Source organism: Myotis myotis, unplaced genomic scaffold, assembly GCF_014108235.1.
Source record: "Myotis myotis isolate mMyoMyo1 unplaced genomic scaffold, mMyoMyo1.p scaffold_m19_p_14, whole genome shotgun sequence".
Lineage (NCBI taxonomy): Eukaryota > Metazoa > Chordata > Mammalia > Chiroptera > Vespertilionidae > Myotis > Myotis myotis.
In genome coordinates this window covers 44,636,176-44,656,119 of record NW_023416318.1, presented here as the reverse complement: position 1 = coordinate 44,656,119, position 19,944 = coordinate 44,636,176, and the positions used below count along the sequence as shown (strand labels likewise).

General features: G+C 39.7%; 1 protein-coding gene across 8 annotated transcripts in view; it reads right to left on the bottom strand.

The window, feature by feature from the left end:
• The window catches only part of ASXL2 (ASXL transcriptional regulator 2), a 92,202-nt gene that overhangs the window by 38,335 nt on the left and 33,923 nt on the right, over positions 1–19,944 (bottom strand). For all 8 annotated transcript variants that reach the window (XM_036335143.1, XM_036335144.1, XM_036335140.1 and 5 more), the window contains 2 exons: positions 13,250–13,358; positions 9,840–9,987 (listed from right to left, as the gene is read on the bottom strand). In XM_036335143.1, the coding sequence (XP_036191036.1) occupies positions 9,840–9,987; positions 13,250–13,358 (257 nt within the window). The remainder of the gene's footprint in view (positions 1–9,839; positions 9,988–13,249; positions 13,359–19,944) is intronic.

Here is a 19,944-nt window from a genome sequence, read left to right as displayed (position 1 = left end):
CACACATGAACCCCAACTGGAGCCACGGATCGAACCTGCAACTCAGTTACGTGCCCTTGACCAGAAATCAAACCCATGACCCTGCACTGCACTAAATGATGCCCTAACTATTGAGCACACTAGCCAGGCCTATGGTAGCACTTTTCATTCAAAATCTGCCTAAGTGTTTGATGCAAGAGGCCAAGCTTTTACCTATCTCAGCTTTGGACGTAGCTTCCTTACTAAGTTTAATATTTTTAGTTTTTTACTTAAAGTAAGAGATGTGAGACCCTTCACTTGAACACTTAAAGACCACTATAGGGTTATTAAGTGGCCTAATTACAATATTATTGTATCTCAGGGAATAGGGAGGCCAAAGGAGAGAAATAGAAATGAGAAATGGCCAGTTGGTGGAGCCATTCATTTATTGGTGAAGTTCACCATCTTACATGGACACAGTTCGTGGTGCCCCAAAACAATTACAATAATAACATTACAGATTACCATAACAAATATAGTAATAATGAAAAAGTCTGAAATATTGTGAGAATTACCAAAATGTGACACAGGAAGCAAATGCTGTTGGGAAAATGGCATTAACAGACATGCTCAACTCAGGGTTGTCACAAACGTTCACTTTGTAAAAAAACGCAGCATCTGTGAAGCGCAATAAAGTGAAGCGCAATAAAATGAGGTATGAGAGAATAGAATGGAAAAGAATTCTTTTGCCCTATATACCAATGGTTAGAAATAAACTGAACTAATATAAACTCTATTAGGTAGAAAAGTAAATCAAAGCTAGTATATTAACTCAGATAGTAACTGGACAAGTGAATAAAGCCAACAGAAAAGACAAGAGGATAAAACTAACAGAAAAAGGCCTATAAACAAATATCTTTTTTTTTTTAAAATATATTTTATTCATTTTTTACAGAGAGGAAGGGAGAGGGATAGAGAGCTAGAAACATCGATGAGAGAGAAACACCGATCAGCTGCCTCCTGCACACCCCCCACTGGGGATGTGCCCACAACCCAGGTACATGCCCCCGACCGGAATCGAACCTGGGACCCCTCAGTCCGCAGGCCGACGCTCTATCCACTGAGCCAAACCGGTTAGGCAACAAATATCTTTTTTTAAAAAATACACTTTTATTGATTTCAGAGAGAAAGAGAGGGAGAAAAAGATAGAAACATCAATGATGAGAGAGAATCATTGATCGGCTGCCTCCTGCATGCTGCAAACTAGGAATCAAGCCCGCAACCCAGGCATGTGCCATGACCAACAATAGAACCATGACCTCCTGATGCATAGGTCGACGCTCAACCACTGAGCCACGCTGGGCAGGCATTATAAACAAAAATCTTGTTCCTCTTGGTATGTGGCTATGAAAATTTGAGTCAGCAGTGTTGCCATTCTCGGATCCATACTACATATCTTTTTTTTTTTTTTTTTTTTTTTAATATACTCCATTGATTCTCCACAGAGAGGAAGGGAGAGAGATAGAGAGTTAGAAACATCGATGAGAGAGAAACATTGATCAGCTGCCTCCTGCACATCTCCTACTGGGGATATGCCCGCAACCCAGGTACATGCCCTTGACCGGAATCGAACCTGGGACCCCTCAGTCCGCAGGCCGACGCTCTATCCACTGAGCCAAACCGGTTTCGGCCATACTACATATCTTAATTTTCCTAAGAAATTACTTTATGTACACCTACAAACTATAAATAATGGAGACTAGCAATAAAGATTAACAGTCTGATCCCAACTTCTTTCCTCTTCTTTTTTCCCACAAATCCCCTCTTACAGCCAAACTTTTATTCCTATGGTTTCTTGAAAACACTGTATACACACTTCCACCTTCTTGCCTTTACATGTATTTTCTTTCCATATGTCTAGTCTTCAAGAGAAGTTATACTCTCAAGGGAAGAATATATTAAATCTTTCTATGTCTCATATAATACTAACCATGGTAAAGCTACTCTCTTTTCTAATTCTGTCCTAATATGATAAACATAAACACTTGCTACTTATTAAGTACTCGCTAATTATCTGCTTATTTCTATATCTCTAGATATGGGTGGAACCCACACCTTATTCGAATTGTTCTCCCAAATACCTGGCAAATGGTACATAATGGAAAAAGATTAAATGTAGCAAATAGTTTAAATAGAGACGTTTCTTTAGCTTTGTAAATAAAGAATGGCCTAAACAATACTTCTCAAGATTATATTCGAATCTACTGGTTCTCCAATGTGAACTGCTCAACATATTAAAACCACTCATTTAAAAACATATTTAGCATCTGGTTAGAAACAACAATGTTTCATATAAACATATAGACACAACAACAGATCAACAAATTCTAGTCAAAAGATCAGCCATTACTTATTTGAATTAAAAACAAAACAAAAAATGTTACCCAAAAAATCAAAGAGCACCCTAGTGGAGAAAACTAAAGTGGTTTCAGAAAAACATTTAAAACTTGGTGCTCACTGAAGCCAGTTTTGCATAGTTTACTAAAGTAGTTTCAGGTTGTTGAATATTTATGTACCACTCACTGAATATATGTGCAGAAGATACTGCTTTTCAGATATATTATAGCACTGAGAATTTCCCATTTCAATGGATGGTTATTATATTGAGTAACATCAACAGGATATGAACTATTCATTCTAGACACATTTGAATTTAAAGCTTTAGTAAATAATCACTGACATTTTATTTTCTCCTAAAAACATTCAATGGGCCCCTCTGAAATATTAGATGGTATCAGAAATAATGAAGCCGTAATATAAAAATTAAAACTTAGCTTTATATAGATGAAGGATTAATGGTTAAAACAATTATAGCAACTGAAGTTTCCAAAATTGTTTTAATCTTCAAAAACACTAATCCTTCTCTAGAGGGAAAGTTCTTATTTACAGGACAGTCTTTTTTAGGGGAATTTCATTTCCAGGAGAAGACTGTTACTGTTCTAAGCCGCTTCTTCCCACAGCAAGTGTAGTCTACTCCAAACTGGGCAGATTAGCTCCTCGTGATATTCAAACAGTCCCATAATCAAACATGGAGAGGCCATACCTGAATACCTTCCCTTGCTTCTGGGTACCCTAATTATCCAAGTCCTAATAGTGTAGCCATCTTTAATACATGACAGAGCTAAAACCTCCCAACTCAGCCACCAACCACTCCAGAAGAGAAAGAGAACATCTCTCCCAAAGGTCTCTCCCCACATAAGTTAACTTTGCCCAAAGGAGTTTTTCTCCCTAGTATCCTTTTTTAAAGGAGATATTTCTACACATAATCATCCCCATTCAGCAACTTAACATATATATATATAAATGTTAGAGGACAGGAAGGACTATGGTATTTCAACTAAAAACACAATATATAGCAAATTCCTGATTTAAAATAGTTCTGGACAAGCAGTAAAATTAACATTAGGTCATGCTCCTGGAAAGAACTAGTAATTTCTTGTAGGTGAAAAGATACATTTCACATTTAATGTTTTTCTTAAGACACTTTAAAAGCAGACTAAAATCTGAAAAACTTGTTTCTTTTAGAAGATAAAAAATATTTCTGCAGTTGCTTCATGCTGCAGTACTTATATTTTATTTTGGGGAAAAGGCATAGACTTACTTAGCTATGATCCTACCAAAAAAGCAACAGAAAAAGTTGATTTTAATCATTTTTCTGGAGTCATTTGACCTTACCTTGGCTTGGAATTTCATAAAGCTCTTCTCTGAACATTGTTTCCTGTCTGAAAACTAAGAACTAAATACTACAAGCTTCTCAGTTCTTCCACTTTTACATGGAAATTAATAAACTAGTTTTAATATTGGGCTGAATTTCAAAGTTCTGTTCTCTATTCCTATTTGGCTGAAAAGTACAACTATATCAAGAGAGTTTCTATCAATTTTCAACTAGAAGTATCAGTTTTGCTGTCAGAGCTCTTTATTTTTGTACATAAAAGGAAGTGGGTTTTGATACTATCTCAATGTTCTTCCTGTCTTACAATGCATTTGAAATAAAGTGATGTCAGATTGAGAGGAAAAGCCCTAAATAAGAAAAAGGAATAGGCACAATTAGTTTGCTTTACCTTTATTAATAACTGCAACTGATTTAGAGCTGCTCTGCTGCATGCTGCTCCTATCACTGCTAACTACAGATTTTCCACTTTAATTTCACTGGACTACAAGAACATTCATAAATATATAACATATGCCTAAAATGTCCGTATCTATACCATGCGTAACCCATTAATGAAAGATTAAATCATTCTTCACTATTGGTAGCCCAGCATTTATCCATTTCTTAAGAATATCAGAGCTGCTAGAGTAAACATGAGTTCTATATGACATCATGTGTATCTCTCATCTCCACCTTCCAAACACCACATACGGCCCATTCTACTCTCATTTTAACACACTACCTACAATCAGAAAAGATCTTGATGGAACATTTCATTGTAGTGTAAACCAAGGATAAATATTCAATATTGTGGTAAGTTCTAGAAAAGGAATGAATCAAAGGCAGTTCAAAACAATTTATCTGAACCACAATTTTTATTTTGCTATTACCTTGCTGTTAGTATCTTCTATTATTACTGGAGGCCCAATGCACGAAATTCGTGCAAGAGTAGGCCTTCCTTCCCCTGGCTACCGGCATCAGCTTCCCTCTGGCACCTGGGACCCGGGCTTCCCTCACAGCCCAGCCTTCGTCCGGAAGGTCGTCCAGAAGGACGTCCAGTCTAATTAACATATTACACTTTTGTTATTATAGATGCTGAGTATTGGGCAAGGTTATGCTATCTTAATCTACATCATAAGCTACTGACAATGGGGTTCTATTGTTATTTCTTAGATCTTCCTGTATCATAATACATTTACCTTAAATTCTCAGAGACAACTTTTAACAACATTGTACAGCCACTACTTAAAACAGCTACTGTAGCATATGTGGCTAATGAAAAGTCAAGACTTCCAAGACCATGATATTGTTTCCAGTTTATTAGTCTGACCTTTTTTTTCTTTAATATATTTTATTGATTTTTCACAGAGGAAGGGAGAGGGATAGAGAGTTAGAAACATCGATGAGAGAGAAACATTGATTAGCTGCCTCCTGCACACCTCCCACTGGGGATGTGCCTGCAACCAAGGTACATGCCCTTGACCGGAATCGAACCTGGGACCCTTCAGTCTGCAGGCCGACGTTCTATCCACTGAGCCAAACCAGTCAGGGCAGTCTGGCTTCTTTAATGCTGCTTTTACTGTTTCCAGCCACATCTAGACATTATGAATCTTGCTCACTGTTTCTCTAGCCCAGTGATTGCCAAACCGCAGCTCGCGAGCCACATGCGGCTCTTTGGCCCCTTGAGTGTGGCTCTTCCACAAAAATACCACGTGCGTGCACGTACAGTGAGATTGAAACTTCGTGGCCCATGCGCAGAAGTCGGTTTTCGGCTTGGGCGAGTCTATTTTGAAGAAATGGCGTTAGAAGAAGTGGGGGGTATCGGTCGGTTGGGCAACGGGAGACGCAGCGCAGGTGGGCTGCGGGATACGCAGCTGGGGAGGCATGCGCGATTCATGCAGAGTTGAGTGAGCCAGTCAGTCAGCAGTCTCATTGTGCAGTGGTTAGTGCTAGTCGGGTCCGCAAATCGCACGCAGGTGACAAAAGTACCTACTCGAAGCATAAAGTTACCTGTATTTTTCCAACCAGTTGCAAATCCTACAGGTATTTTTGTCATCAATTTAAGAATTGTAATTTTTTTGTGTTGGTGGCTTTATTATAATAAAATAAAACATTTTTTAGGTGCCCTGTTTGAGATGGCTACAAAGAAGAAGCAAAGAAAAAGGGAAGACGAAAACCATGAATTTAAAAGTTGAATTTAAAGTTGAATGTACCTACCTATATAGTTTAAGTTTAAAAAATTTGGCTCTCAAAAGAAATTTCAATCATTGTACTGTTGATATTTGGCTCTGTTGACTAATGAGTTTGCCGACCACTGCTCTAGTCTGATGACTTTGCTTGTTTCCTAATCTTATATCAACAATTTCTAAACTTAAAAAGTTGAAACTGGGGAGGCACAGAGGAGGGACAGAACTTTTAATACATTCAGCTCTACCCTTCCAAAAAAGGTCCTTAGTGCATAAGGAATATAGGCCTGGACTATACCTCCTTACACTATTGACAGGGATTACTTTAAAAATATGTATCACAATATTAGTAACAGGTCCTGGCTTTGTCTCGCCTTTATTCCACTCATTCCCAAAATTTGAGGTCTGGGTTGTTATTCAAGTGGTTGTGATCTTAAAAACTAAAATCCTCACAATCCCAAATTTTCCCCAATTGCATGTGTCGTAACCATACCAGAGAACTCACATGATTCCACCAATTATCTCAATTCTCTCCAGGAGTAGCATACACATTAACAGAGATGAGGATAAATAAGACTTTTTCTGATACAGTTCTACATCAATACTTCTAAAGGAACTTAAAATTAATGAGTCAAGTATTCCAAAAAACAAACTCTTAGTTTCTAGATACAAAAACAGCTCACCTAAAACTTAAACCTAAGAGGAAAACTATTAGATGTCTATTTTGCTATGTAAAATCAGTCCAGAGTAAAAAAAGCCTTGTATCAGTCCTTAAAAAGGAATCACCATGGTTTGTTTAAAATCTGCCTTACCATGTATAGCTAAATTTATTAATATTTTGGTACAAAAACAATTTACCCTCTTCAAGACTCTGACAAGAAGCTACAGATAATTAGCAAGAATAGGTAATAATATGTATCCTTAAATGGAAAATTCATGTCAGGGAAGCTGTAGCACAAGACACTGTTCCTTAAAGAAAATTTTTGGGTAAACTATGAAGCAGACAGCAAGCAGGGGATGAGAGCAAAGGCTAGCACACTAAATTTAGTCTTTGCTAACAGAAATGAAAAGCATTCTTTTCCTAGTAAGGAGAGAGTTGTTAGAGTAATAAGTGTTCAAATTTTAGAAGAGAAGATTAATGGGGTAAATAAAATCTGAGTATCCGAAAACAGGCTATCGATGGCCAAGAGCTGAAAATAAACCCAGGTAAAAGCTAGAGCCGTAGTGTCCAATGTGGTAGCCACTAGCCATAAGTGGCTATTGAAATTTAGGTTAAAATAAAATTGAAAATTCAGTTCCTTGGTCACACTTGCCATATTTCAAGTGCTCAATAGACAAATGTAGCTAGTGGCTATTTTGTTGCATTGGACAGCATAGATACAGAACACTTCCATGACAAAAGGAAATTCTATTGGACAGTACTGATCTAAAGGGTAAGGGAAGGAGACTAACAGATTGAGGGTCTGAAAAAAAGAGGAACGGAAAACCAAGATGGCGGCATAGGTAAACACCGGAGTTTGCTGCCTCGAACAACCACTTCAAAAATACAACTAAAAGACGGAATGGACATCATCCAGAACCACAGGAAGGCTGGCTGAGTGGAAGTTCTACAACTAGGAGGAAAGAGAAAAGCATACCGAGACTCAGAGGAGGCGCAGTGCTGAAGTAAAATACTAAGGTGCAGAGTGCATGCGAAGTGGGCTGGTGGCTGAGGGCGTGGTTGTTGTCTTCAATCGGGAGGGAGTCTCAGGCTCTGAGCTCCAGTTCCGGGCGAGTCTCTAGGGACCCAGACTCATATGGGAGAAGTGGGACTGTCTGGCATCGCTCAGAACCCTGGGGCAGCTTTCTCTCCATGGGGCTTGCAGCAATTACTGGGACACTGAGAAGCAGAGCCTCTGAGGGCAAGATGGAGAGCAGCCATAATTGCTAACCCCGCTCTGTTGATCCTGTGGGACCCGCCCCGCCCAAGCCCTGCAGGGAGACTTTTGCTGGATAGCCTCAGGCAAAGGCTCGATAAGCATCTCCCTAGAGATCCAGGAGCCAGGAAGCCCAGAGGTCAGAGTGGGACCATCCAGTTTGCAGCTCCGTGGAACCATAAAAGACACACTCAGGGGGCAGACTCAGTGAGCACCAAAGCCCCATCGAAGCAAGTCTAGCCCCAGAGGGGTGTCTCCAGCACAGAAGTTCTCCCACTGCAGACACAGCTGATTCTCACAGCCAAATGGCCTGGAGGTCAATTCCTCACAGTGATAACTACAACAATCAAGGCTTAATTACAACAAGACTGTGCACAAAGCCCACAAGGGGGTGCACCAAGAGTGTCTACCTCAGGTAATTGGGACACTTAGCACAGAAAAGCACTCTATCGACACAGCGAAGCATAAAAAATGCTGAGACAAAGAAACAGGACACAAATGACAGAATGGGAGGAAAGCAAACTGCTGAATATAGAGTTCAAAACCACACTTTTAAGGTCTTTAAAGAACTGTCTAGAACAGCCGTGGGCAAACTATGGCCCACGGGCCGGATCCGGCCAGTTTGAAATGAATAAAACTAAAAAAAAAAAGACCGTACCCTTTTATGTAATGATGTTTACTTTGAATTTATATTAGTTCACATAAACACTCCATCCATGCTTTTGTTCCGGCCCTCCAGTCCAGTTTAAGAACCCATTGTGGCCCTCGAGTCAAAAAGTTTGCCCAGCCCTGGTCTAGAAGCTGCTGATAAATTTAATAAGGCCCTCAAAAAGACTGGTGAGACCGCCAATAAATGTAGTGAGATCTTCAAGAAGACTGGTGAGACCGCCGATAAATGTAGTGAGATCCTCAAGAAGACTGGCGAAACCCTCGATGTTGTGATAAAGAACCAACTAGAAATTAAGCATACACGGACTGAAATAAAGAATATTACACAGACTCCCAACAGCAGACCAGAGGGTCACAAGAATCAAGTCAATGATTTGAAATACGAAGAAGCAAAAAACACCCAACCGGAAAAGCAAAACGAAAAAATAATCCAAAAATACGAAGGTAGTGTAAGGAGGCTCTGGGACAGCTTCAAGTGTACCAACATCCGAATTATAGGGGTGCCAGAAGAAGAGAGAGAGCAAGATATTGAAAACCTATTTGAAGAAATAATGACAGAAAACTTCCCCTACCTGGTGAAAGAAATAGACTTACAAGTCCAGGAAGTGCAGAGAACCCCAAACAAAAGGAATCCAAAGAGGACCACACCAAGACACATCATAATTAAAATGCTAAGAGCAAAAGACAAAGAGAGAATCCTAAAAGCAGCAAGAGAAAGAAAATCAGTTACCTACAAGGGAGTACCCATACGACTGTCAGCGGATTTCTCAACAGAAACTTTGCAGGCCAGAAGGGAGTGGCAAGAAATATTCAAAGTGATGAATACCAACAACCTAAAACCAAGACTACTTTATCCAGCAAAGCTATCATTCAGAAGTGAAGGCCAGATAAAGAGCTTCACAGATAAGAAAAAGCTAAAGGAGTTCATCACCACCAAACCAGAATTATATGAAATGCTAAAAGGTATCCTTTAAGAAGAGGAGGAAGAAGAAAAAGGTAAAGATACAAATTATGAACAACAAATACACATCTATCAACAAGTGAATCTAAAAATCAAGTGAATAAATAATCTGATGAACAGTATGAACTGGTGATTGTAATAGAATCAAGGACATAGAAAGGGAATGGACTGACTATTCTTGGGGGGAGGAAGGGGTGTGGGGGTGAGGGAAGAGATTGGACAATAATCGTGCACCTATGGGTGAGGACAGTGGGTGGGGAGTGAGGGCGGAGGGTGGGGTGGGAACTGGGTGGAGGGGAGTTATGGGGGGAAAAAAGAGTAACTAATGTAATAATCTGAACAATAAAGATTTAATTAAAAAAAAAAAAAGAAAAAAAGAGGAACTACTAACAAGGCATTTATCCGACAGTACTTTATTAATCATCAGTTGTATTTACCTTTCCTTTTCCACCTGTTCTTTTTCCCCTCCTTGTTGCTGCCATCACTGCTGCTGCTGCTGTTCTCAGAACTCTGGGAATCTGACTGGCCATCACTGCTTTCTTCTGAACCTTCTGAGAGCTCTTTCACCCCATCGGGCACATCTTTCTGAAAATGTAAGCATCCAATTAGGATTAATCATTACCAATTCAGCAAGCAGAAATTAAATTAAGTCTTTGATACCCATTGTTGCAACTCAACTGGGTGGATTAATTTTTTTGTATTAAAGGATTCAACAGCAGAACCAATAATATTTTCTGAATCCCAGTCATCTCTTTTTTGGATCAAAGTAGCTAAATGCTTCAATCTATATCCAAAGGTAAAAATTTTACATTCCAATCATATGTAGGCACAACACAGAGACTTAAATTCGACAAGAACTTCGTGTATGTGTGTGTGTGTGTGTGTGTATCTATATATATCAGATAAATATAAGTTGAGGATTAAAAAAAAACCCTATATAATAAAAATTTTATAAAGCATGTGTGCATGCATTATCCATGTAATATATAATACATATATATATATTACATATATATATATATATATATATATATATATACACACATATGTATATTTGTGTATATATTAATACCATTATGTATTGTGAACTCAATCAAGAGTCTGGGTAGAGAAAGATAGTCCATTATTTGAATCTAATTGTTTCCCAAATATTGGTTAGTAACCATCAAGACTCAAATACAAAAGAAATCTTTATTTATTTTTAAATCACATGAATCTTTGGTTTCTACACTGGATTGTGGAATGTTAGTCAGAAAGGATACCTGTGTCAGCACAGTATGTGAGAGATAAAATAGGACAGTTGTAAGATCAACAACTAGGAACTTAAGACTTTCTGGGTTTGAATTCTGGCTTTATCTTCTCCTAACTGTGTATCCCTTCATCAAAATCTTAACCTCTCATGCTTCAGCTTCCCTGTCTATAAGATAGGAATAACAGTACCTTCCTTAAAAGATAACTCTGAAATTAAATGAGTTAATAAATGAAAAATTGTGCCTGGCATATGATAAGAGCTCAGTAAATATCAGCTTTTATGAATTTATGTGGTACATAAAAATATACACATATAAATAACTAATGTTATTTCTAAGTTATAAAATTACATACAGATGGTTCTTTTTCCTCTCAATATATCTTTTATTTTCCCATATAATTTATTTTTCTAATCAGATAAAAATAATTCTGACATGTAGCCCACCTACCTACAATTGACACTCGAAAACTCTGATCTAGTAAAGAACTGCTCTTTTCCACTTATGTTTATATCCTAGTGCCATTTCTCAGGTTGTACACTTCGTTAGAATACACACCCCGTATTTTTCTATTCTTTCCTTCAAAATGCAGGACAAATTTTACAGTTGTCAGCCATACTTTTTGACCTACAGGTTCATCAAGTATTTTGAATACAAATATTACTAACTTCTTTGCCTCCATCTCTTTCACTACTCTTGTATTTCAGGCCAATCATTTCTTTCAAACAACAATAACGTATTTTTTACACATTTCCCTGCTTTACCCTTAAACATACCCTATCTAATTATCTTCCTAAATATAGATTTGATCATGCTATTGTCCTGAAAAAAACTCTGCCATCTTCTTAACACATATACTCACCTCTTCCCCACCCCCCTCAGGTTTTCAAGAGCCTCCAAAGTCTGATCATTACCTAACATTTACCCCACCCCTGACTCCTATCACTAGTCCACACACAGATTATGTCCTAACCACTCCAACTTACTCTACTTTCAAATCCATTCTGAATCCTTCTAGCTGTGCCTTTGCTTAAGCTAGTCCCTTATCCTGGAAGGCCCTCTTTACATTACTTATCTGCCAAAGTTCAACTCAAATCTTGTAAGTTTAAAAAACTAAACAAACCAACACACAAAAACTTTCTAGATTCCTTTATTCAAAATTAATCTTTCTCTATATCATCACAACACTCTTTTTTAAAAAAATATATTTTATTGATCTTTTACAGAGAGGAAGGGAGAGGGAGAGTTAGAAACATCAATGAGAGAGAAACATCGATCAGCTGCCTCCTGCACACCCCCCACCGAGGATGTGCCCGCAACCAAGGTACATGCCCCTGACCGGAATCGAACCTGGGACCCTTCAGTCCGCAGGCTGACGCTCTATCCACTGAGCCAAACCAGTTAGGCTCATCACAATACTTTATAGTACAGTATATTTTATGTCACAGTTAAATTTTGTCAATGTACAATTATTTCAATAACTATGTGAACATCAAGAGCTCAGGGATCACCATTTATCCTTCTTTATTGCCTCTACAATGTCCAACATGGAGTACGTTATTAACAATACGGAAAGTCTAGAACACTAAAACCTAAAAGAAATACAAACAACTCTATATGGTACTATAGCCCTGTAAACCCAGGAAGTTAACAAAGTGTATAAAAAGGAGGTATTATAGATAAATTAGATCTTTTTAATGTTAATGGGCGATGTACAACCACTGAGCATACTATGATTATAGCATAAAGTTTAAGAGGTAAGAGGTATACACACATGAGCCAAGCCAAACTAATTAAATAATTAAGCCAAATCAAAACTAACTGAAGTCTCCTGCTTTAGTTCCTGGGACTCTTTCCTCTCCAGACGTACAGCCTGCAGAGTGGAGTCATGTACAAAGAGCAAAGTGCCTGCCAGAGAGCGAAGCCAAAATAAAGTGGAGAGACCTGTTAACATCCCTGTTATCTATTGTTACCAATCCCTGATATCATTTGAGCTCCTGAATCAAGGTTGAGTTTCCCTAGAATATTCAGTTATCTAAACTAATAAATTCTGTTTTACTCAAACTATTCTGTTCTACTCAAGCTCATTCAGAAAAGGACACTGATAGGTCAAGGTCCCTTCTCAAGTGTAAGAATTAAAAATTACTAAGCCCGCTACGGTAAAAAGAACATGGGCTTGGAAACTCAGTCAGATCTGAGTTCTGATTCTGATGGTATTTGGCCAACAAGAAAATCCCATCTTTTGAACTTTGGCTTTCTACATTATAATAATAACCATAACTCTAAATTGTAATGGAGAATTAAATGAGAAAGTACTACAAAGCATCAAGGCTGTATCACTCATTATTCAAATGTGAGGCCCTTGAAAAAGTTTCTGAAAGACATTTTCATTTCATCCTTCCAAGATAATATTATCATAAACAATAAAAAATAAACTGATTTCTCTTCTCTGATCTACCTAGATGGTTAAAGAAAATATTTTGAATACAGGGCCAAAAAGATTACCTCTTGAAAAACAGAATTCTGTCTCTATGACGCAAATATTTATATGTAGTCACTTCATGATTTACTTTTTAAATGACTCCAAAAATATTTACCTTCAAAGTATATACTCCCATTCTGCCTGGAACCTTATAGAAGATGCCCTCTTCACCTCGGGAGTTTGTGTGCAGCATTGCGTTCAGGCATGCAAGAGGGGAAGTCCCACTGCAAAAAACACACAATGATTAGTCTATCTCTGAATACCCAATGTAACACAGACTTAAGATAAAATTACCTGATCAACACAAATTTAACATTAACACATTTTATAAAACTATAAAAAGTCCATCAATCTACTGAGAGGCTAGAACAGAGAAAATGGATGTGAGGCTCATTCTCATATTATCTAAACAAAAAATAATTCCTGAAATTTCTTAATCCTCATCAGTATCTAACATATAAGCCAAGAAAAACTGATCTCATGAAAGTATCACAAATAATGTGTAAAGAGTCAATTATAACTCACTAAAGCTGAATTCTTTCTAAAAGACACTATTTCATTTAGCACAAACTTTACCATAACTGTCCAAAAGTAAAATAGAGGGGAAAAGAACACACACAGATTCAAATGAAAAATATTAATCTCCTTGCCAACTGCTGCACCAGACTAAATCTGAGTTGTGAAACAAACACATTTCCATGGTCTCCTGTATTTTTCCCCAATATAATTGACACATAGTTTCAGCTGTACAACATGATTCCATATATGTATATACTGTGCTGATCTCTTGTATTTGGACCTATTATGAGATCACTTAAAAGTAGGCTTTGGGGCCGAAACCGGTTTGGCTCAGTGGATAGAGCGTTGGCCTGCGGACTGAGGGGTCCCGGGTTCGATTCCGGTCGAGGGCATGTGCCTGGGTTGCGGGCATGTCCCCAGTGGGAGATGTGCAGGAGGCAGCTGATCGATGTTTCTCTCTCATCGATGTTTCTAACTCTCTATCTCTCTCCCTTCCTCTCTGTAAAAAATCAATAAAATATATAAAAAAAAAAAAAGAAAAAAAAAAAAAGTAGGCTTTGGAATATTTCTCTTCTTTTTTTTTTTATAGGTATGTTTGAGAAATGTTTATTTCTTTTTTCTTTTTGAAATTTATTTTTATTTATTTTATTTTTCCATCACCATTTATCCTCTCTATGCTCCCTTCCATCTCCACCTATACCCCCGCCCTTTGCAATCACTTGTGTCCATGTCCATGAGTTCTCTTTTTCTTTCTATTTTGCTGTCCCTCCACCACCACCAGAGTTGTCTGCTTGCTCTCTATGAGTCTGTTTCTATTTTGCTTGTTAATTAAATTCTACATATGAGTGAAATCATATGATACTTGTCTTTCTCTGACTGGCTTATTTCACTTAGCATAATGTTCTCCAGGTCCAGCCATGCTGTCAAAGGGTAAATTTTTTTTCTTTTTTCAACAGAGTAGTATTCCATTGTGTAAATGTACCCAGCTTTGTCACCCACTTATCTATTAATGGATACTTGGACTGTTTCCAAATCTTGGCTATTGTAAATAACACTTCAATGAAAATAGGGGTACATATATTCTTTCGAATTAAGTGTTTGGGGTTTCTTTGGATAAATTCCCTCAAGTGGCATCGCTGGGTCTTAAGGCAGTTCCATTCATTCATTCATTCATTTAAATATATTTTTATTGACTTCAGAGAAGGAAGAGGGAGAGACAGAAATATCAATGATGAGAGAGAATAATTGATTGGCTACCTCCTGCACCTCCTCCCCCCCGCTCCACACACACACACACACGATGGGGTTGGAGCTGGCAATCTGGGCATGTGTCCTCACCAGGAATTGAACTGTAACCTCCTGTGGTTCATAGGTTGCCGCTCAACCACTGAGCCACACCTGGCCAGGCCCATTTTTAATTTTTTAAGGTAACTCCATACTGTTTTCCACAGTGGCTGCACCAATCTGCATTCCCACCAACAGTGCACGAGGATTCCCTTTTCTCCACATCCTCACCAACACTTGTTGTATGTTGACTTATTAATGATATCCATTCTGACAGGTGCGAGGTGATAGCTGATTGTGATTTTAATTTGCATTTCTCTGATGATTACTGATGTTGAGCATCTTTTCATATGTCTATTGGCCATCAGTATGTCCTCTTTGGAGAACTGTCTAGTCAGGTCTTTTGCCCATTTTTTAATTCAGTTGCTTATTGCTGTTTTTGGTGTTGAGTTTTATAAGTCCTTTATAAATTTTGGATATTAACCCCTTCTCAGATGTATCATTGGTGAATATGTTCTCCCATTCAGTGGGTTGTCTTTTCATTTTGTTGATGGTTTCCTGCCGGGGTCCAACCCCAGCAGGTCCAGGGGTCCCCAAAGGTGTGGACGGAGTCGGCGAAGAAGGAATGACATGGATACAGCGTTCAGTTGATCAGCAGCCTAGCCAGGATCTCTAGCCAGGATCTCCAGCCAAGTTCTGGTCTGGATCTCCAGCGAAGTTCTGGCTAGGATCTCCAGCCAGGTTCTGTGTCCATGTTCTCTTGCTAGGTTCTCCAGGATCTCCAGCCAAGTTCTGGTCTGGATCTCCAGAGAGGTTCTGCTTCAGATCTCCAGCCAGGTTCTGTGTCCATGTTCTCTTGCTAGGTTCTCCAGCCAGGTTCAGTCCAGGTTCTCCAGCCAGGTTCAGTCACTAGGTTCTAGTCAGGTTCTCTTGCCAGTTTCTGTGGTCAGGTTCAGTCCAGGATCTTTTTCCATGTTCTCTCGCTAAGTTCTGTCTCTAGGTTCTGAGGCCAGTTTCTGTCCAGGATCTTTTGCCATGTTCTCTCCAGCGAAGTTCTTCTGTCTCTAGAGAACGTTCTGTGTAGGTTCTGTGCCTAGGTTCTGTCTCTCTTGGTTCCGTATTCTAAGTTCTGTGTCTTGCTGTCTTATTACATCTGTATTTATACCAGTTGATTCAATCCTATCAATCTCTATTACAAAGGTTAGGGTGTTTCTTATCTCCATTCCAGGGAGTAAAGATTATGTAGCTTAAGCATGATTGTTCATAGTTAAAGTGATTAATTACCCGCCTGGCACTTAGTTAAGAGGTTTTATTCCCTCCCTAACTTCAGGGGAAAATCCCTACCTGGGGAAACAACCTTTCTCAGAGACCTTGGTTAAAACACATAGTGCCAAGAAGGTGAGCAAACATATTAAGAACAGTATGCCATATATGCCAGGTCCCTTGAAACAGCAAGGATGTACCCGCTTCCGGCAGTTTCCTTTGCTGTGCTAAAAACTCTTTAGTTTGTAGTCCCATTTGTTTATTTTTTCGTTTTTTAATCCTCACCCCAAGATATTTTTCCATTGCTTTTTTAGAGAGAGTGGGAGAGAGAGGGAAAGACAGAGAAATATTGATGTGAGAGAAACACATCAATTGGTTGCCTCCTGCATGAGCCCTGACCAGGGCTGGGAAGGAGCCTGCAACCAGGCCACGTATCCCTTGACAAAAATCGAACCCGAGGCCCTTAGGTCCACAGGCTGATGCTCTATCCACTGAACCAAACCGGCTAAGGTCCATGTGTTTATTTTTTCTTTTGTTTCCCTTGCCTCAAGAAATATATCAGAAAAAGTATTGCTACGAGAAATGTCCCAGATTTTACTATGTTTTCTTATAGGATTTTTATGATTTTGAGCCTAACATTTAAGTCTTTAATCCATTTTGAGTTTAATTTTGTGTGCAGTATAAGAAGAAAAAACTAAAAGACATCCAAATTGGAAAGGAGGAAATAAAACTGTCATTATTTGCAGATAACATGGTACTATACATAGAAAACCCGAAAGACTCCACCAAAAAACTTCTAGATTTAATAAATGAACTCAGAAAAGTAGCAGGGTGCAAAATTAACATCCAGAAATTGATGGCATTTTTATACACTAATAATGAACTCTCAGAAATGGAAACTAAAAACAAACAAACAAACAAAAATCCCATTTACCATTACAACAACAAAAAGATACCTAGGAATAAACTTAACCAAGGAGGTAAAAGACCTGTTCTTAGAAAACTACAGGATCGGACATTAAAAAAGAAATAGAAGATCCATCTGACAGCCCCCTTCAAACACTTTAAGACTCTTCATAAAACCCTGAAGTCTACTACTTTTCAAAATTTGGGTTTCTCATCACTGGCATTCCTTCCTGCAACCAATCTAAAGAAATTAATATAATGAACTTTTATAGTCCACCCTCATAATTCACCAGTGTCTTCTAATATTTATAACCCCCATTTCAAGCCTTTGATAAAGAACTTCATTGGTCTAACTTATTTAATCCTAGAGATATTTTCTCCTGCAATAGATTACCCTGCCTAATCTCTACTTTAATCCCAATCTCTTGTTCATTTTTTTCTGTACTCCCTCCAATATAATAGCTTTGTCAAAACTAGGCCTTCATTAGCTTCCCTATCTCTGACTGAACTGCTATGCACTATATCCTTCAAAGCTCAACACCTTGAATTTCAATAGGGTTAAAGACTCAGACTTTCAAGATTAAAAGAAAAGTGGAGTCATCTAGTTCCCCTTACAGATGCTTGAATGCATTCTTTCAGGTCAACTTTAAATGTAAAAAGATAATCCTATCTAATAAAAGAGAAACAGGGTAATTGGCGTACGACCGCTACCCTTCCCATTGGCTAATCAGCGAGATATGCAAATTAACTGCCAGCCAAGATGGCGGCCGGCAGCCAGGCAGCTTGAAACTAACATGAGGCTTGCTTGCTTCAGTGACGGAGGAAACCAACATTCCCCGCCTGCCTTGCTGGCCTCTGAGCTTGCAGTTTAATAAACATAGTTACAAAGAGAAAGCTAAACAAAACCCCAAAAACCAGCTTTCAGCCGGCTGGGATCTCAGAGCTGGAGTTGATACAGAGTTTCAATTATAGAACCGAAACAAACCAGATACCTGCTTTCAGGAGCGGAGGCCTAAGAGCTGGAGCCTCAGAGCTAAAGCTGGCCCAGAATAAAAAAAAAAGAAAAAGAAAAAAAGGAGCAGTTGGGAGCTTCAGTTCCAGCCTGAAAACAGCCCTCAGCCCCTCACCCAGACTGGCCAGGCACCCCAGTGGGGACCCCACCGTGAAGGGTGTGTGACCAGCTGCAAACAGCCATCATCCCCTCACCCAGGCTGGCCAGGCACCCCAGTGGGGACCCCCACCCTTAAGGGTGTGTGACCAGCTGCAAACAGCCATCATCCCCTCACCCAGGCTGGCCAGGCACCCCAGTGGGGACCCCCACCCTGATCCAGGACACCCTTCAGGGCAAACCAGCTGGCCCCCACCCATGCACCAGGCCTCTATTCTATATAGTAAAAGGGTAATATGCCTCCCAGCACTGGGATCAGCGGAGCCACGAGGCCTCCCAGCACCGGGATCAGCGTGACAGGGGGCAGCGCCCAAACCCCCTGATCGCCCTGCGGCTCTGTGTGTGACAGGGGGCGAGGCCACAACCTCCCTATCCGCCCTGCTCTGTTTGTGACAGGGGAAGGCGCCCCAACCCCCTGATCGGCCCTGCTCTGTGGGTGACAGGGTACGGAGCCCCAACCCCCTGATCGGCCCTGCTCTGTGAGTGACAGGGTACGGAGCCCCAACCCCCTGATTGGGCCTGCTCTGTGCGTGACGGGGGTGGCGCCGCAACCTCCCCATCGACCCTGCCTTGAGTGTGACAGGGGGCAGTGCCCCAATCCCCCAATCGGCCCTACCCTGAGCGTGACAGAGGGTGGCATCGCAACTTCCCAATCCGCCCTGCTCTGTGCATGACGGGGGGCGGGCGCCCCAACTCCCCAATTGGCCCTGCTCTGAGCCTGACCAGGGGCTGCACCTAGGGATTAGGCCAGCCCTCTGCCACCCGGGAGCAGGCCTAAGCCAGCAGGTCGTTATCTCCCGAGGGGTCCCAGACTGCGAGAGGGCACAGGCCGGGCTGAGGGACCCCCCCACCCCCACCGAGTGCACAAATTTTTGTGCACCGGGCCTCTAGTAAACTTATAAGTCTCTTTCACTCACATGATACACTTACACATATACCTATACACACCCACCCGTTATCATTATCCACATACAAACTAAAAATTTAACACAGATAGCTTTAAAAGCTAGAACTGATTTTTATGGCACGCTTACCTGACAGCACATAGAACAAAACTGAACTCAATACACCTTTATGGTGGAAAATAGTGAGTTTAAGGATCACTAAATTAATGAATAGACTTAATAGGTTTTTGATTCACTAGAAATCTTTGTATTATTATAAACTCTTTCATTAAAACCTTTTCCTAGCTTTTCATTGAACTTACCACCTGCAATTCCTCTAAGAAGTCCATTTGGTTAACAACTAATCTACTTTTTAAAAAAACAAACTGCCCTAACCGGTTTGGCTCAGTGGATAGAGCATCGGCCTGTGGACTCAAGGGTCCCGGGTTTGATTCCGGTCAAGGGCATGTACCTTGGTTGCGGGCACATCCCCAGTGGGAAGTGTGCAGGAGGCAGCTGATCGATGTTTCTCTCTCATCGATGTTTCTAACTCTCTATCCCTCTCCCTTCCTCTCTGTAAAAATCAATAAAATATATTTTAAAAAAATAAAAATAAAAAAGTAACATTAACATAGATTTTAAATTCAAAAAGTAGCATCTGACTCACCCACACTTTAAAGAATTAGTTTCTTCAAACTGTTTTCGTCCATAAACATACCATGAAACAAATGATAGTGAAACCATTGGAGAGAGAGAAAAGGGTATGAAGGGAAATTTTCAACAGGC